Raw genomic sequence first — 17,984 nt, 5'->3', positions numbered from 1 at the left:
AAATAAAGGCTTGACATATCTCGCTTTGCATGTCATGAGTCTATCTCATATATTAGTTTCACCTTTTAAGTTGAATTACTGAAAGAAATGAACATTTCCATGATATTCTAATTTTTTGAGTTTCACCTGTAACACAAGTGCACGGAGGTGGGCAGGGGGTTCTTTCTTTTGCTCATTCTTTGTCCTCCTTCAAGAAGGATTTGGGCAAATCAGATGTAGCAGGTATGGGAAAAGGGCAGAGCTCAGTTGCACACAAGTCGTCCTGGGTTCAGTCCCCCAGATTTCCCACCAGCAAGGCTATCAAAGACCCTGGCCTGAGTCCACAGAAAGCCACTTCCAACCTAGATATGAAGAGCATGGATTTGTGTTTTCCACTCATTGTTGGTTTTAATTACTGTTTTAATGTTTTAAACAGGTGTTTTAAACTGTTTTTATTGTTTTATTCTTTTTGGAAACCGCTTTAAGGGTGTGTGTCCCCAGACCATCAAGTAGTATATACTTTTTATGGAATAAGAAAATAAATAAACAAATGGAAAAGGCGATAGCCTTATTAACCTGTTTCTGGTCCATGTCAGTTTTTGCATGTGCTCATTCTTGAATCCATTTTGCCCAGTTTCTGCATTAATCTGAGATATATTTTTTTAAAAAAAATCTGCACCAAATAAAAATCATCTTCAAATATGTATTTAAATATATATGACTTTCTAAATGTCTTTTATCCCAATGTAAGACAATCGAACTGTGATTTCTCCTAAAATGGACATTTTTAACGCATTTTGGTACTTATTTCTTGCAGGGAAGCTGTTATCGCAAAATTTGGAGAAGTGAGACACAGCAAGGGTCCACACTTGAGTCCAGGAAGGTTCACACCTGAATTACCAGAAATCAAATCCCTCAAGGATCCCTAAGTCGGGGTAGACAAAACTGGGCTATTTGGGCCAACAGTGTGACTCAGTATAATGGAGTTTTATCACAGCCCCTAGCAATTCTCCTCAGTCACTTACCTCCTCAAGTAAGTTTTAATACTAGAATGTGGCACCTTAACGTTGACACCACATTGTACAAGTGGGTTATTGTGTTTAATTTGCCTTGAAGCTATATCCATCCATCAGACTGCTTATCTAAGAGGAGTTAGCACAAAGTGTTGTAGAAAAGGAGATTTAAAGGCAAATAATTGAAGGTGCTGGTATTAACCAACAAAACCACACATAGTCTGGGACTCCAGCACCTTTTCCTTTGCCACCTGAACCTTACAAAGGTCCTCCTCAGGGTGGTCGCTCCATCAGTTACAGAGCGTGACAATGGGGGGGGGGCTTGTCAGTGGTTCCCCCACCACCACCATAAAGAATGCTCCCCAGGGAAATTTGCCTGGTGCCTTCTGTGCAATATTCTTTCAGGGTCAAGCAAATACATTAGTCTCCACCTAGGTTTACAGTAAATTTTAGAAGTTTTATTGGTTTCAGCAGCGGCACAGTTTTAAAGCTTTTAGAGTTAACATCTTCCTTCTGCTGACAATTTTAATATTGTTTATTTGGGTTGTTAAGTTTCATTGGTTTGGAAAGGGAAGTGTCTTCCATACAGCTTGGTATAATGGAGGGGTGGGTTTCTGGTGTCTGCATGCAATTTTATGTCATTTTTAATTAACATTTTTATTTTTTATGTTGCAAGTTGCCTAGAGACTTTGGAGTAGGCCACACACACACACACACACTCTCTTTCATAGTGGTGACAATGACAACAAAATGGCAACAATTTCTAGACTATAAGTGATCACAAAAGAATTCAACTAATTCCTTTGGTGAAATGTGGCGGAGGTGTGTGTGCGCGGAGTGCAAGGTTCAAACTCAAGGGAATCTCAGCCTTCCAACATCCAGTAACAGCCTTTCTTAAATCAGCAGCAAACTGAAGTATCTTCTCCCACCCCCCACCTTTGCTATTTTATGTACCACTTTTTGTATATTGTTAACCTTGGCACATTGGAAAATAAATTCAATAACCAAAATGCTGTCAAGGGAAAGAGGTGCCAAACTTAAAGGTCTCTGAATAATTCATTTGAAATCTGTGCTAAACTACCGCAAAAAAACAGCTATTTCAGCATCTGCCACTCTGAAATATGCACTCTTCCATTAGTACTGGAAGAGAGGCAGACCAAAGAGACAAAGACAATTTAATTTGCTTTAGCAAATCTTCAACATAGGGCCAAACACAGGTATATAGGCAGAGCATTATATAAGGCTGATTCCAGCCACGTAAGTATTTCAAACAGGAGCAAAGTATTCTTGGCAAAAGGACTTGGAAATGGGGAGATGGATTAGATAGAATTCAGAATTATAGCAGTCAGATATGATTAAGCTTTTAAGCCTTTGACATTCAATGCATTTAAAGGCCAGCTCACATACATGGACGTCACTTAACGATATCTGCTGGTATCTGAATGTGTGAACTGACACCACTGAAAAACAACCAGCAGATTTGTTTTTGTTTAGTTGTGTCCGACTCTTCGTGACCCCATGGACCAGAGCACGACAGGCACTCCTGTCTTCCACTGCCTCCCGCAGTTTGACCATGTACTAAGCTCATGTTAGTAGCTTCGAGAACACTGTCCTACCATCTCGTCCTCTGTCGTCCCCTTCTCCTTGTGCCCTCAATCTTTCCCAACTTCAGGGTCTTTTCCTGGGAGTCTTCTCGTCTCATGAGGTGGCCAAAGTATTGGAGCCTCAGCTTTTAATGTATCCTAATATCTGTTGGAAGCTGCCCAGAGTGGCTGGGGAAACCCAGCCAGATGGGCAGGGTACAAATAAATTATTATTATTATTATTATTATTATTATTATTATTATTATTATTATTAAAGATCTGAGTCAGCACTCAGGGCTGATTTCCTTAAGAATGGATAGGTTTGATGTTCTTGAATTCCATTGGACTCTCAAGAGTCTCCTCTAGCACCATAATTCAAAAGAATCAATTCTTCGGCGATCAACCTTCTTTATGGTCCAGCTCTCACTTCCATACATCACTACTGGGAAAAACATAGCTTTAACTATACGGACCTATGTCAGCAAGATGATGTCTCTGCTTTTTAAGATGCTGTCTAGGTTTGTCATCGCTTTTCTCCCAAGAAGCAGGCATCTTTTAATTTTGTGACTGCTGTCACCATCTGCAGTGATCATGGAGCCCAAGAAAGTAAAACCTCTCACTGCCTCCATTTCTTCCCCTTCTATTTGCCAGGAGGTGATGGGACCAGTGGCCATGATCTTAAGTTTTTTTGATGTTGAGCTTCAGGCCATATTTTGCACTCTCCTCTTTCACCCTCATTAAGAGGTTCTTTAATTCCTCCTCATTTTCTGCCATCAAAGTTGTATCATCTGCAACAAATTCCCACCTTGAGCAATGGGAACCTGGACAATGTCACGGCTAATTTAATTCCATTGATTTCCAGTTAATCTTACGGCCAAACCAGACGTGATATTATGTTGAAGTAAAAAGCTGGCCTCTGATCTCAAGTGGAGCAGCGCAGGTTGGGGGCCTTTGCCCCGGCCATGATTGTCACCACGGCAGGTGTGCATTGGCAGTCAGGTGATAATGAGGCAAACTGAGACCATCGTCTTGGGCTGTGGGTGAAGTGGAGCAGTAAACTGACACATCCTGCGTCCTCTGAGGCTCACACGCCCTGTCATTGCCTGGTTCCCGTTATTGACACTGGGTGCCCACAGACATGGCAAGTTTCTCTGCTTCCATCTCCACCTCCTCCCTGCCTCACTCTAGCCCATGGGATTAATTAGGCCCACCAGGGCTTTTAATTTGGCCCATGAAGCCACCCCCTCTCCTCACATGACCACCTGTCAGGGTGTCAGCTGCGGCTGCAAAAAAAAAGTAAATGGAACTCTTGGCTGTCCCTTCGCTTGCACAGGTTGAATTCGGCGCTGTTTAAATTTCAACAGACACCGGATCCATGTGGGAGCCAACAAGTGGATCCACCTGCATCGCCATGGTCATGGTCTGTTTCAAAGAGTGCAGAATACAATATGCTTCCCAATGAATGACTGGTAGCACACTTTAAGGCCGGTGTCTTTGCAAGCACAACTTGCCTTTGTTGCCATTTAAATTTGGCGCCAAATGCAAGCCATGCTGCTTCAGTAGGGAGGTGTGCGTGTCAAATCCATCTGCTCTCCACCTGTGGAGGGTTGGCCACAATTGAATCCTCTCCACCAGCCGAAAGTAGTTCCTCACGCTTGCTCCAGCCTCTGAGGAATGGCCATGGGGGGTTCCTTCCTCAGAGAAAGGCATTCTAGGCTCTAAGACCATTTGCCTTACTGCTGCAGTTTGTCACTGTGGCTAGAAATGTTGTTTTATTTGGGAAAGAAATGTTAAAGTAACAGCATCTTTAGATTTTTGTGGCAGGGGGGGCAGTGGAGAAGACACTTTCCCAGCCTTCTTGTCTTTATTAGCATATCTCTGGTGGCTAATTCTCACACCCGATGCTGCAGTCATCAAATGGGGATAAAACACATTCCACTCTTTAGTCAGCAGAATATTCTCTCAGATCTCACTAACAGCCTTCCAAGAATATTCTTCGCTTACAAAGCATGCTATAACTTCATATTGGAAAGGGTTAACATTTAATGCTGGGTTCCAGTCTTCAATTCAATTAAACAATTAGCCATAAAGAGAAATAGTACAGATACAAGCTGAATTAATTTATCCCTCTGATTCACCACCTTCCAAAATGAAAACCAGTAGCTCCTACTGGCTAATTCTTTTGGTTTATTGGTGACTGGCTTCATCTTAATTTGATTACAGCTAAGCTAATCAATTTACTGAAAAGAAATATCATATATGAACTCTGAACCTTGGTAGCATGGCTTATTTTGTGACTGAATTAAGTGTCTGCCTTAGCTCAGGATAGATTTGTACATACTTACCTTGATGAACCACAAAACTGTATGACATGTATTCGCAAACACACCACTGCACATTCATGCTTTGCACTGCTGCGAGTGTGTGTTAAATGTGCACTTGAAAAAAAATCTTTTTAAAATTTATTAAATTTATTAAATTTCTATACTGCCCTTCATCTGATCATCATAGGGCAGTTTACAATATAAAAACACAAAAAGGTGTAACATGGTAAAAGTAATAATCTCAGTGGCCTCTTACATGACCCACTTTTATTTTGTATTATGAGATCCTACTACGTTAATCAGCTGTTTACAGTGGTACCTCGCTTTTTGAGCATCGGAAGTCGAATGTTTCGGTTTTTGAATGCTGAAAAGCTGGAAGTAATTGCTTCCGCTGCATTTTTTTTCAATTTTCCCAATGGAAATTGCAGGCGGCCCTTTGCACCTCGGTTTTTGAACATTTCGGAAGCCAACCAGTCTTCCGGAATGGATTACGTTCGAAAACTGAGGTACCACTGTATCAGGAAAGTTGGATACATTTATGTTCTGCAACTTTGGTATAAAAGAGCCTCTGACATACCAGCATGGGGTAACCAAAGATCTCCCACAGCCAAGGAACCGTATCTCACCTGGGTTTGGGAAGGCTTAAAGGCAGAGTCAAAGCTGTGTTGCAGGGAGTCCAGAAAGGGCTGGATTTTGTAGAGGCCGTGCGTAGTCTGACTGGAACGGAAGGCCACAATATGGAAGTACTTGAGGATCTTCTCAAATCTCGGCTGAGTCATGATCAGTGCTATGCTCTTGTTGCTATAGAAACCACTACTCCAGATGCTGAGTACGGACTCGCAATGGTGAGTGCTGGTGGATATCATGTACGCAAGAAAAGCCTTGATTTCTGTCAGGGTGACATCCACCCAGGTATCATCGCTCCCAAACCGCTCCTGGTACTTCTTGGCATACATATTGGTTTGCATGACCACGTTCTTCAGCAAGTTGTCAGGGACAAAGAGTTGGAAGAAGTCCATGGCACTGGCAGTTGGTGGCATTTTGCGAGTGGGGCCTGGAAAACACAAAAAGAAACATGTTGAGCTCATTTCCTTAGTAAGGGAGCTGAGAATTAGCAGTTAGGCCATCTGGCCCATGGACACTCAAATTCAGAGCTGTTTTCTTAGAAGACATATCGTAATCAGTAGTCTGAGCGACGTTGTACCCAATTAAAAAGAAGAAAAAATAAAGAATTATGTACCAGGGCAATCCAACTTTGGTGTCACGAAAAGCTGGGTTTTGTGGTATAAATGATGCAGATTCAGCATGTTAACATAGCAGACAATCTTATTTTGCCTAATTTAGTCACAATTTTTTGTTCTGCATAAGAGGAGCACTGCTGGATCAAACCAAAGGCCCATCTAGTCCAGGTCTATCTAATCTAATTTTCACAGTGGCCAATCTATGTGAAGCTCACAAACAGGAAGTAAGCATGATAGCACTCTCCTGATCATGAACCCTACTATTCAATGCCATTCTGCCTCCTATACTGGAGGAAATATATAGCCAACATATATATTGGCTTCTTTTCCATTTCTGGCTTTACCAGATATTGAAGGGGGAAGAAACTCCACCCTCAACTGCTAAAATATGCAGCATGACCCCTATTCCTGTTTATTTATTTTACGCATTTATACACCACCCTTCAGCCAGATGGCTGGTAGGGTTGTCTACAGCAGAACAACAACAAAAGCAATCTAAAATCTGAATAAAAAGAAGAAGTATCCCAATAAAAACAATTCTACAGCATGTAGTCAGAAGTGAGTCTCACTAAGCTCAATAAGCAGAATCAGCCTCATATAACCAGCAGGTCTAGTTAATGCAGTGTTTTTCAACCACTGTTCCGTGGCACACTAGTGTGCCGCGAGATGTTGCCTGGTGTGCCGTGGGAAAAATTGAAAAATTCAAGAGAATTACTTTATATATAGTCAATATAGGCACAGAGTTAAATTTTTTAACATTTTCTAATGGTGGTGTGCCTCGTGATTTTTTTCATGAAACAAGTGTGCCTTTGCCCAAAAAAGGTTGAAAAACACTGAGTTAATGCATGAAGGGGTTAAGAACACAGAGTAAGCTGGTTTCCTAGACTTAGCTAAAAGGAGATATTTTTAAGGTCTAACAGCCTATATTTCCACGCTTTACTTTCCTGCATGTTTTGTGATTTTAAATCTTTGCTGGGGCTTTCTCACCAAGAGAGAATTTGCCCCCAAACCTGGATCTATGCACCCAGGGAATTCTCCTTTTATTTTTTATTACCGGTAAACTGTTAAATAACCCACAAATGAGTCAGTTTAGGAATGGAGACTTTTTCGAATGCCCCTTTGATTTCTGAGATTTCAGTGCACATTACTCATCTAATTTCAACTCTGCCTTTCCAGACATAAGGACTAAAAACTTGGTTTGAAGGGCTGTCAGATGACAATCCTTTATTTGAAGGATTTCTCTCTTTGGTTGAAGTCCAGTTTAAAGATAAACAATGACAATAAGGGGGAAACCACCGACAGTTAGCACGTGGGAAGAAAACTGAAACAGTGCATGGGTCACTTGGTTACATAGTATAGTTGCATATATAAAGATATATTATCAACTTTTAAAAAGTGACAGAATGGATTGTGGAAACTATCAAGGCATCTTTTTATTAGCTGCGGCTAGCAAAATTCTTGCAAGGATCTTAACAAAACATCTCCTAAATATATTCAAGGCTACCCTTCCTGAATCTCAAAATGGTTTTTGATTTTCTAGGGGGACAGTGGACATGATTTTCACTGCTCGACAGCTTCAAGAAAAAATGTAGAGACCAAAACCAACCCCTGTATATGGACTTTATTGACCTGACCAAGACCTCCAACACTGTCAATCATAATGCCCTGTCGACTGTCCTTCTCCTTAAGAACAGTCTGTCCCTTTCAGAGTACAGTAAGTCCCCTGCCCCTCCAGAGAGACCCCCCTTCTCCTTTCCAGGCTCACATCATCCCTACATTCTCTTCACTCATTCTCTCTGTGTGGTGGTCTATATCAGTCTCTATGGTTGTTTGTCTCTTCATTTTCTGTTCCTCCTCACCCCAGCCAGCTGTTGATGAGATTAAGAAAAGGCTCACAGGGTCTGCAGAGCTGGACCATTCCTCAGACCATGCAAAGTTAGGCCATATTTAAGGGATGAACTTGATTCACATAACAGTTGAGCGTGAACACCAGCATTTCCTCTTCCGGACTTGGGTCACCAGGGCAAATCATCTGAAAACTCTGTCATGGTCTTGGACAGATGTTTATACCATATTTGCCCAGCAATTCAGGGTGTTATCACACATCCATCAGCATTAGGAATACAGATAAAGATTTTTTTTTAAAAAAAGGTAAAGGACCCCTGGTCAGTTAAGTCCAGTCAAAGGCAACTATGGGGTTGCAGCGCTCATCTCGCTTCAGGCCGAGGGAGTTGGCGTTTGTCCACAGACAGCTTTCTGGGTCATGTGGCCAGCATGACTAAACTGCTTCTGGCACAATGGGACACCATGATGGAAACCAGAGCACATAGAAACACCGTTTACTTTCCTGCTACAGCAGTACCTATTTATCTACTTGCACTGGTATACATTCGAACTGCTAGGTTGGCAGGAGCTGGGGCAGAGCAACAGGAGCTCACCCCATTGCAGGGATTTGAACCACCGACCTTCTGATTGGCAAGCACAAGAGGCTCAGTGGTTTGGACCACAGTGCCAACCACGTCCCTATTAGGAATACAGCAGTGATACAGGGAGATGTATCTGTTTGGCCTTTCGGCATTTATCATTTTGGGTTGCATCTATATGTAAAATCAATTTACTTTGCTTCGAAAATACAGATAATGACGTTTCCCAAAACAGCAAATATCTATTCATAATGCACCAAAGGCCAATGAAATGAAATAAATATATAAAAAGTACATGCTAGAAGTTTCAGAAAACCAGGTTGGTATGGTACAGAATATTCCATTAATATGATTTTTCGCACAATTATATTTTCAGCAGCTAGCATTCTTTAAAGTGCAATTTTCTGAGAAGTGATTATATTCAAGTGGTACTCATTTATTCAACAGATGCATTTCCCGAATGCAGTTATTTCTATGTACCTGCCTTAATGCTCAAAAATATCTTTCCTTCTTATGTAATATAAGGGCATGATCCATCCCAGCACAGGTAAAGCTTAACCCATTGCGGGCAATCAACACAGGCCTTATCTCTTCCCCCTTCTTCAGTCTTGAACAGCAAGAAGCAGCAAGAAACACATAGCCACGCAGAAGCCATGGGACCCCCTGGCCTGCAAGTTACTCTACAAGCAACTTCTTTGGCTGGGGCTCTGAAAAAGAAAGGAAACAGTTGGTGGAAATATGAAAGGTGTGCCTGAGTTCTGGCCAGTGCACTACGGCTTGTGTGCCTCCGTATCTTTTCATGCCCTCCAAATGTTTTGGGCAACAACTTCCACCAGGCCCGGGGCAGTATGATCAGAAATGATAATGCTCTAGTCCAAAACTACAGGGATCAGACTGAAAAACTGGATTCTGTTGCTTCATATATGCTGAACCTGTTCAGGTTAACACGTACGTGTGTGTGTGTGTGTGTTTTGAACTTGCAAATGAAGCAATGCTTCTTTTCATGCTATCCGACAGATGTTCGAGTCCTCTCCAGCCCTCCTCCATACAAAATCCACCCAGCTGTGGTCAGCGTTAAGTCACTTGCTATTAAAGTCTCTGGTGATTTAAATTCTGGAATAGATATGGCAGGAGTCTGGTATGCCTGTACTCGGCACACTGTGTTCTGGCTCTGATAAGCACGGCTGCTTGCTGCAGTAGCCTCGCTGTATCCAGTATCCAGAAACAGGGAACACGAGAGGAAACCACACATCCAATCTGCCAAACAGCATTACAGTTTTAAAAAAAGAAGTCAATGCGTCATAGGGAGCTTTGAAGGATGCACATTCACAAATCATCAGAGTCAATCAAATGCTGCAACAACTTTGTCCTGCAGATTAAGGTCCTGCAAGTAGTTAGTTATTCTGCACTATTATATTGCTTTGGCCAATCACCATTTGCTTAGAAACAAGAAAGCAAATAACTTTTGCTTAGCCTCCAGGTTCTCATTGGATTTTAAGAGTACCACAGATTCTCAGATTTTTTTAATACATATGTTTTTGCAGTGAAGTGATGAGCTTGGAAATAGGATGGAAACACACCAAATCATATTTCTCAGATCAGAAGGGAACAATTTCAGGATGAAAACAGATGCTGGTGAAGAGCGTCAGACTTTCCATTTACTGGGCTTACCCCAAAGAAAGACAGTCAGGTCACAGCTTCCATAAAAGAATAATACGGTGGGCATGCCAAAAAAAAAAAAAAAAATATCCCAATAATTTCAGTAGGATTTAGACACACCATAGTATTTCTGGAGTGTGCCGAGATACACAATATTGTAAAAGGCCAATAATAAAGAAAACATTTTTATTTTAATCTCTGGCAAGACCCAAACCACCCCTTATTTGAATATTCCCATTTGGCTAGTTACCATTTCTATTTCTAGGTGGCCACTGTGAAAACAAGAAGCTGGACTTGGCCTGAAGCAACAGCCTCTTAGGCTCTTATTTTGGAAACACGGCACAAATTTCCTTCTTCAAAAGCAATCTGAGTAAGCTTCTGGGCTACAGGGCATCCCAGTTTGATCTGGGGGTACTTATGAAGATGGACCACAAGCATTACTTATACAGATTGATGCTGAAGAAGGAAAACTGTATTTCTGAGATGTGTTTAACAAAAGAGATGTCCACACATTACATTCAGTGAGTGTGTATGCTCTGTGGACCCATGTGCTCATAACAGAAGAGCTGTACAAATCACACAAATACTTGCACATGTGTAGAAAGAAGTCAGCTTGTCTGTGTGTTCAGTGCAACATGTGACAAAGCCTAAACTCAGGCACATTTGAGAATTCATTTTCCCTCTTGTCTTTCAGCTGTGGCTAGTTCCTTCTGTTTTTGCTTCTCTATGCCTGCTCGTGTTCTTGAAGCTGGCGAGTGATGGTTGAAAAGAATGTGGCAGGAGCCCATGATCAGATACTCACACATTGCTGCCCCCTAATCCCTGCTGTGATCTCTAGTCAAACAGGTTTTTCAAACACGGCCAAAACCTGTTTGCCAGAAGCGAGTATCTATATCACATGCTGTGATGTCTTTCTCTCACCCCACCTTCAACAATCTGGAAAGGCTGTCATCTGTCCTGCTACCTTAAATTGACAGAGCTGGATGTTTCATTCACAATTATGGGTTTATACCATGTATGCAGGTTAGAAAATAGTGCTTTCAAGTCCACACATTAATTTCCCAGCAGGGCTCTATGATACATGATGAATCACATTTCAACCAGTCACAACTGCTCATAGGTGGTGCAAGGGATGCTAAAAGACCATCATAGCATCAGCTGTGAAAATATGCTTAGCTAAAGCTCAGTCTGTTGCATGGTGACTGGGAGTTGATGGGTAAAATGCAAGCTTCATCCTGTCCCTTTGTGCCATAACATAAAGAAATAAAACCCGGCCTATATTTCTAAGAAATATTTTCTGTTAGACCATACTCAAATCTCTTTGTCCAATAAGAACTGGGCGGGAGTGGAAGGCTATAAGCCATAGAGAATTTCCTGGCAACTGCCTATGGTTTTATTTCCTCCATTTAAAAACCTCACAGTGATTTGATGGTCCATCAGATGGTTCCCTTCAGTAACAGTCCCCAACAGCTACCAATTAAAAGCAACCCTACACAATACATTTCCATGAACTTTGTGGCGGCATAATACAACAGTGAAGCTACAGAAGCTGTTGGTTCATGTGTTTACAGCAGCTGGAAATATATTAGAAGCTATGCAAGATCCTAAGTGGCAGGGGAATGGACAGTACAGTACAAGGTAGACCAAAACAATGTTCCTTTAATTGGCATTTCCCTGTGGGTCCACTATGTAGTATAGTAGAAAATATGTACTAGAATATAGTTTAAACATCATAGATTCTTAAGGTGTGAGTGGTATTTTTCTAATGGGTGCATTCTCAGCAGAGAATCAGAGGCACCCAAGCAGAAGAACACGGCTCAATGGCTGCAATTCACCTGCAGTCTAGCATGAATTCATAGTCCCCGAGGTAAAGGCTTCGGCAGGGGAAAGGAAAGAGCAATAAAAAAAATGCCACTCTAGCCTACATTTCTATTCATGCAGTCACTGTCAGATGCCCCTAGCATGGAATACGGTAGCTGGCAATTTGGGAGGACCCCAAATGTTTGCATTGGTCTTCAACCAGTGGGTTGCCTCAGCAGTATGGATGTGTAATTACGCGGCTGTTATATCAACCATCTTCTGGGGAAAGGAGAAAGACTAGGCAGCAGAAAGAATGGCACAGAAAGAATGGCACAGGATTGATACTGAGTCAGACCTTTGATTCATCTAGCTTAGAACTGTGACTATGCCAGCTGTTGCAGATGTTTCAATTACAACCCCCAGCTGGCCCAGCTGGCACAGTTGGCTAGGGGTGATGGGAATTGTCCAAAAGAACTTGAGTGTTTCTGATTGGCAAATGCAGGTCTACACTGGCTTTCTTGGGTTTCAGATAAGAGGCTTTTCCCAGCCGTACCTGGAAAATGCTGGGGAGATGACAAAGGTTGGGGTGTGTGTGCAAAAATGAGAAAGTAATAAGAAGGAGAAGTTTAGAGCTAGAAAAATATAGGAAAGGAAAACAACATGGAAGTTACAAGAATAAATGATCCCATGTTGCTGTTTTTATTTAAATTGAGCCTTCATTTAGGAAGTTTAATGACCATTAACTAAATACTTTTGTAAAACAGTGTGTGTCTGTTTACCAATATACATGGAAAATCTAGCGCAATACAAATCAATAAACTGCCAAAAGTACATAAAACAATTGAATTCATCACAAAAATATGCTGAAAAATGTCAAAGCACTGCTGCAAACAGTCATGCCATAGTTTTAAAAATGTTCTCATGCTACTGTTGAGGATCTAATGAGTCGACAGTCTGTACCTGCTACTACAGGTTTGCAAACAGAAGACACAGCACTTCCAATTTCCTCGTGTACATGCCACCAAAAAGAACGTTCAGAGAATATCTCTGTGAATTGGTTCTATTTTGCCAACTAACATCAAACCAGATCATATCTTTTACAGTGCTGGCAGTAAAGCGATCCACACATGGCACCTCGGGGACTATCCATTAATGAATATTTACAGTCATCTTGCACAGGCGAAGTCTGATTGCAAAAATGCATGCTCAGAATCTGATACCTGGCACTGTATCATGACCTGTAGTTGTCTTCCACAGGCTAAACATTTCAATTCTTATCTCCCTGGTTGTCATAAAAACAACACTGCAGACCGAGATAAGAGAACATATACAGGATAAGTCTGCTTATTCACTAAGCTCATCTTTTCCTCATATGCAGGCATGTTCGCATTATATATATATATTTCTGAATTTAAAACCGAAACTGAATTTCACTATATTTCCTTGTTTATAGCCTTGCGATAAACTTAAGATTTCATGCTGTGACCAGTGAATTGAGGTAGGATGTGTGGAAGGCACACAACTGAGCACATTTCAGGCATTAATTATATGTGCAGTTGGCTTCTGTTGCAAGTTGTGCCAATCAGTATTATCGACACCCAAACAGCCACTAAGCTGCCCACATTTTATGTTGGTGCATTATGGATACCTGTGTAAAGCTGGAGACAGCACAGCATTGCTAAAAAAAATAAATAAAAAAAATAAAGTTCCACAACTTGCACAATTATCTGGTTGAGATAATGGGGAAATGGAGGGGGGGGGGGTTCTTCATCAGGTTTTAGTCTCATCACAGGTATTTTGCCACTGCGTTTTTTGCTCACCATTCCCTCTATTTCTGACATTCAGGTATGAATGCCATTCCTTATGGAATCATGATGATATCACAATCTAGAGGTGATATCAGAAGGCTTGGCGAACACCAAGATTTTTTAAAAATACAGCAAACCTTAAGGGGGGAAAGCCTAAGCGCCCCCCCCACCCGGCAAAAAAAACTCCAGCCTAGTAAGGTGTGTGACCACAGAACGGTGACTGTTAGATGGAAGGAAAATTGGGAGTGAGGAATGGCATATCCTGGAGTAGGGCAGATCTGATTTGACTGTAACTGTGTTCCTCTTGAAATTCAACATTTAAAATAAAGCCTCAAAATATGTGTCAGAGGACCACGACAAACCACAACATATTCAACTCAAGTAATTTATCAGGCCCATAAGTCATAACAACTAAGATAAATCATAAACATTAAAATGAATTCTACAATTCAATAAATCCCAATACCATTAAAACAATCAATTACATGTTCTGTTTCAACTGGCTGCCCTTTAGTTTAAGTGAGTGATTAATAATCTCTTCCTAAAAGGTAAAAGTAAAATGTCCAGATATTTAGTCAAAACGCTTATGACATTTGGACAGGACTACTATCTTATTAAGGGCGCGGGTGGCAATGTGGGTTAAACCACAGAGCCTAGGGCTTGCCGATCAGAAGGTCAGCGGTTCGAATCCCCGTGACAGGGTGAGCTCCCGTTGCTTGGTCCCTGCTCCTGCCAGTCTGGCAGTTTGAAAGCATGAAGTGGAAGTAGATAAATAGGTACCGCTCTGGCGGGAAGGTAAACGGCGTTTCCGTGCGCTGCTCTGGTTCATCAGAAGCGGCTTAGTCATGCTGGCCACATGACCTGGAAGCTGTATGCCAGCTCCCTTGGCCAGTAAAGCGAGATGAGCGCCGCAACCCCAGAGTCGTCCGCGGCTGGACCTAATAGTCAGGGGTCCCTTTACCTTTACCTTTACCTTCACTATCTCATTAGCGTAGCAATAACCTTTACATGTCTCTTTACACTGATGTGAACTAGGGATGGAAGGATCCGTCGATTGTGGTTCTCTTTTGTTTCTCATTTTTTTCCCCCATTTAAAATTCAGTTCTTGATATTTTGCAGCCATTTGTGATTTTTTTAAATAAAAAAAGAATCTTCAAAAGAATTCATCAGTGTTTTAGTTAAAAGTTCTCCTAATAAACACATGCTTTGACTAATGTACACTTGTTTGTAAGCCATTTCCCCAATGCAAAGCATTTTTGTAAGTAATTTTCACTAATATTTTCATTTTTATGCACCCTGTTCCCCAATATATGCATTTTAGTAAACACTGATTGGAGAACTGTATCACAATATTCAGATAAGTGCAGATTTAGAAAGTTAGTTGTGCTTGGGTTCGCATATTGTTCTGGAAAGTGCAAAATTGATAGATTTGGCCTTAAATGCATATGATATCAATTTTCTCCTCCATCCCTAGTGCGAACTGGAAATCATATACCACAGTAAAACAAGAAAAGGGCTTTGTACACAGTCAAGGTACAGAGCAGGAGATAATACGAATCCATGGGTTAACATTTCCTGTTAAGTCAGAGACATTTGCAGGTATAACATATTATTTCCCACAATGACTTAAAAAAAAAAAGAATCTGCTCCTTCAGCCATTGCCTTACATCGTTATACAAAGAAACAGTAGCCGCCGTACTAAGGGTCAAGATGCTGAAATAAAAGCAATTCATGAAATTGAAGTTATCAGCTGTCTGACCTGCATAACACCGCTGAAAGCACTGAGGTTAATGCGTACTTTGTATGCAAAGCATAGGGCAGAGGAAAATGGGCTTTGTTACTGAATCTCAAGAGAGACCTGTATGAGGGGCTTTGTTCAACAGCTGATTGTTAATTCATGCAAAGGGGTTTTAATTTAATTTTTTATTTTTTTAAAAGCACTGGGAGAGAGGAGATCCAGATAGTCAGAAGCACATTAACTGCAAGCCAACGTTGCCGATTGTCTAAGAAAACAGAAGGAGCAATGCAAACTCTTTAACGACACCTCCACAGTGAGCTAACACATTTCATGCCTGTGCGCCTTTTGTCTTCATCAGAGAAATGCTACAGGAAGAAATGTTTCTTTCTCCTCTCGCAACTTCCTGGTTGCCTAGGGTTGGAGCCAATGTTTGTCATTTGCTCCGTGCTGAACAGCTCTAGACAAACAGTCAGGTGGAGGAAGGAACGGCTAACCAACACAGAGGACACAATTACTGTTCCATCCGATTTCCATCCTGCCCCTTCTCAAAGGAACTCAGGACAGGAGAAGGAAACACCCAAAAACACATTTATGTGTGTGCACTCTCTCTTCTCTCTCTCTCTCTCTCTCTCTCCCCCCCCCCAATTCACCACTTCCCTGAATGGTGAGAAGATCCTGGGGCACAGCACTTAACTAGCTGAGGCTACCTGTGCCCTAGAGGGAGTTAATGTTGGTGCCCTCTGATTGTTGTTGAACTTGCTTCCATCAGTTCAGCCAGCATTGCCAATGGACGGAGATGGTGGGAGTTGGAAACCAGCAACATCCGTAGGGCACCCCGTTGGCTCTCTCTGCCCCACTGCTCAACCTCCCCCCAACCTGATGCTTTCCTCCAGATGTGCCATGGGTCTCGTAGTGCCAGTTAGGATGTGGTGGGAATGGCAGGATCTGTCCAAGGGGAGGATGTTGAGGGTGGGAAAGTTCAGGCAGAAATGGAGGTCTCGAACTGCTGCTGCCCAATGCTTCGGTAAGGGAAGAGGACTTAGCTGAGTCAGTTCTTACGCTGCCTCCTGAAAGAGAAGTTCCCAGAGTAATGGAAGAGTGACAGGTTAATAAAGCAGATCTGGCTGAGTTAGAGGGAAAGGGAGAGGCGGAGGACTGGACTCTGGTCTCATCACTAAAGATGTGCCGTTGCACCATCACAGACTCAGCAAACCCCCATGGTAAGCACAGTATTTCCACTTGGGACAAGACTGTGAACTGTTGTTGTAGTAGTAATAATAATAATAATAATAATAATAATAATAATAATAATAATACCCTGCCCATCTGGCTGAGAGTATGAGTTAGCAATTATGGGATTATTCGCCTGTGGGGTATTTTGAAGGAGTGCTCCAACATCATAACTGTACTGGCCAGAAGGGGTAAAATGGGAACCAGGGACTTGACAGGAGAGGGGGCAGTTTTAGCTGAGAATTCTTGGCTCAGGTTGAAAAATGCCCCCCCCACACACACATACACACACTTGAGAAGCTGTTATATATAGATAGCTAAACAGATTTTTTTGTTAAAAAAGCATTTTAGGGCAATGCACAGATGTTTGAAAAACTGGATTTTGGGGAAGAAGCAGTTAGGCATCTGCAAAAGGGGGGGGGGGGTGGCAGCAGCAAACTCCAGCAACTAACAACCTGATGGAGTCAGAATAGACTCCAGAAATAGCATTAGAGTCCCTTGGCGACAGAACACCGCCTCTGCAAACTGCTCTCCAACAACTGCATGCAGGAGGCATAATGGAGTAGCACCTATTAAGGAGTCAGTGTTAAGGACTCAATGCTGCAGTGCAGGAAAGAAAGAGGATGGGGACAGACCTGGAGACTAGTCCATTTGTGTGAAGAAATGGTAGGAAAGTGTCCCTATACTGTGCCGGCAGGCAGGATCAAGCATCGGGGGTCAGCATTCCTGGGCACCCCACATAAGGAGGAGACCTATTGCTGATTAATCAGACTTCCTAGCCTTGCTTCTCCTCCTCACAGGCCTTGAAACAAGAATGCATTGGGGATGGATGGAAAACATTTTGTTTGGAGATTTTTCCATATTATTTCCCCTGTTTTCAAAAAACTTGGGGGGGGGGAATAGGGGGGAACGACCCAATTTCTCCCTTCCAGGCCTTCACGTCTCTACACTGGCCTGCTCTCTCCCTCTGGGCATGGAGGAAAGCATAAGCAAACACTAGGTGCAAATAGAAGGAGCAGCAGTTGCCACTGCCTACTTGCTTACCTCTCCTTTTCCTCCAGATCAGTAATCTTCAGCCTTGTCTGATCCAGAACACACCAATAGCCAGTAGAGGCTGCTGCCCCTTGAGACTGGTAGGGTGGAAGTCAGGGAGGCCAACAGTAGGTGGCGCCAAACTCAACTCAC

At 42.2% G+C, this 17,984-nt stretch overlaps 1 protein-coding gene across 1 annotated transcript in view; it reads right to left on the bottom strand.

The window, feature by feature from the left end:
- Positions 1–17,984, bottom strand: part of PGBD5 (piggyBac transposable element derived 5) — a 64,477-nt gene that overhangs the window by 22,399 nt on the left and 24,094 nt on the right. Inside the window, exon 2 of the mRNA XM_033144256.1 lies at positions 5,527–5,954. Within this exon, the coding sequence (XP_033000147.1) occupies positions 5,527–5,954 (428 nt within the window). The remainder of the gene's footprint in view (positions 1–5,526; positions 5,955–17,984) is intronic.

Source organism: Lacerta agilis, chromosome 3 (assembly GCF_009819535.1).
Source record: "Lacerta agilis isolate rLacAgi1 chromosome 3, rLacAgi1.pri, whole genome shotgun sequence".
Lineage (NCBI taxonomy): Eukaryota > Metazoa > Chordata > Lepidosauria > Squamata > Lacertidae > Lacerta > Lacerta agilis.
The sequence above is the reverse complement of the archived record's forward strand: the minus strand, read 5'-3'. Positions and strand labels throughout refer to the sequence as shown.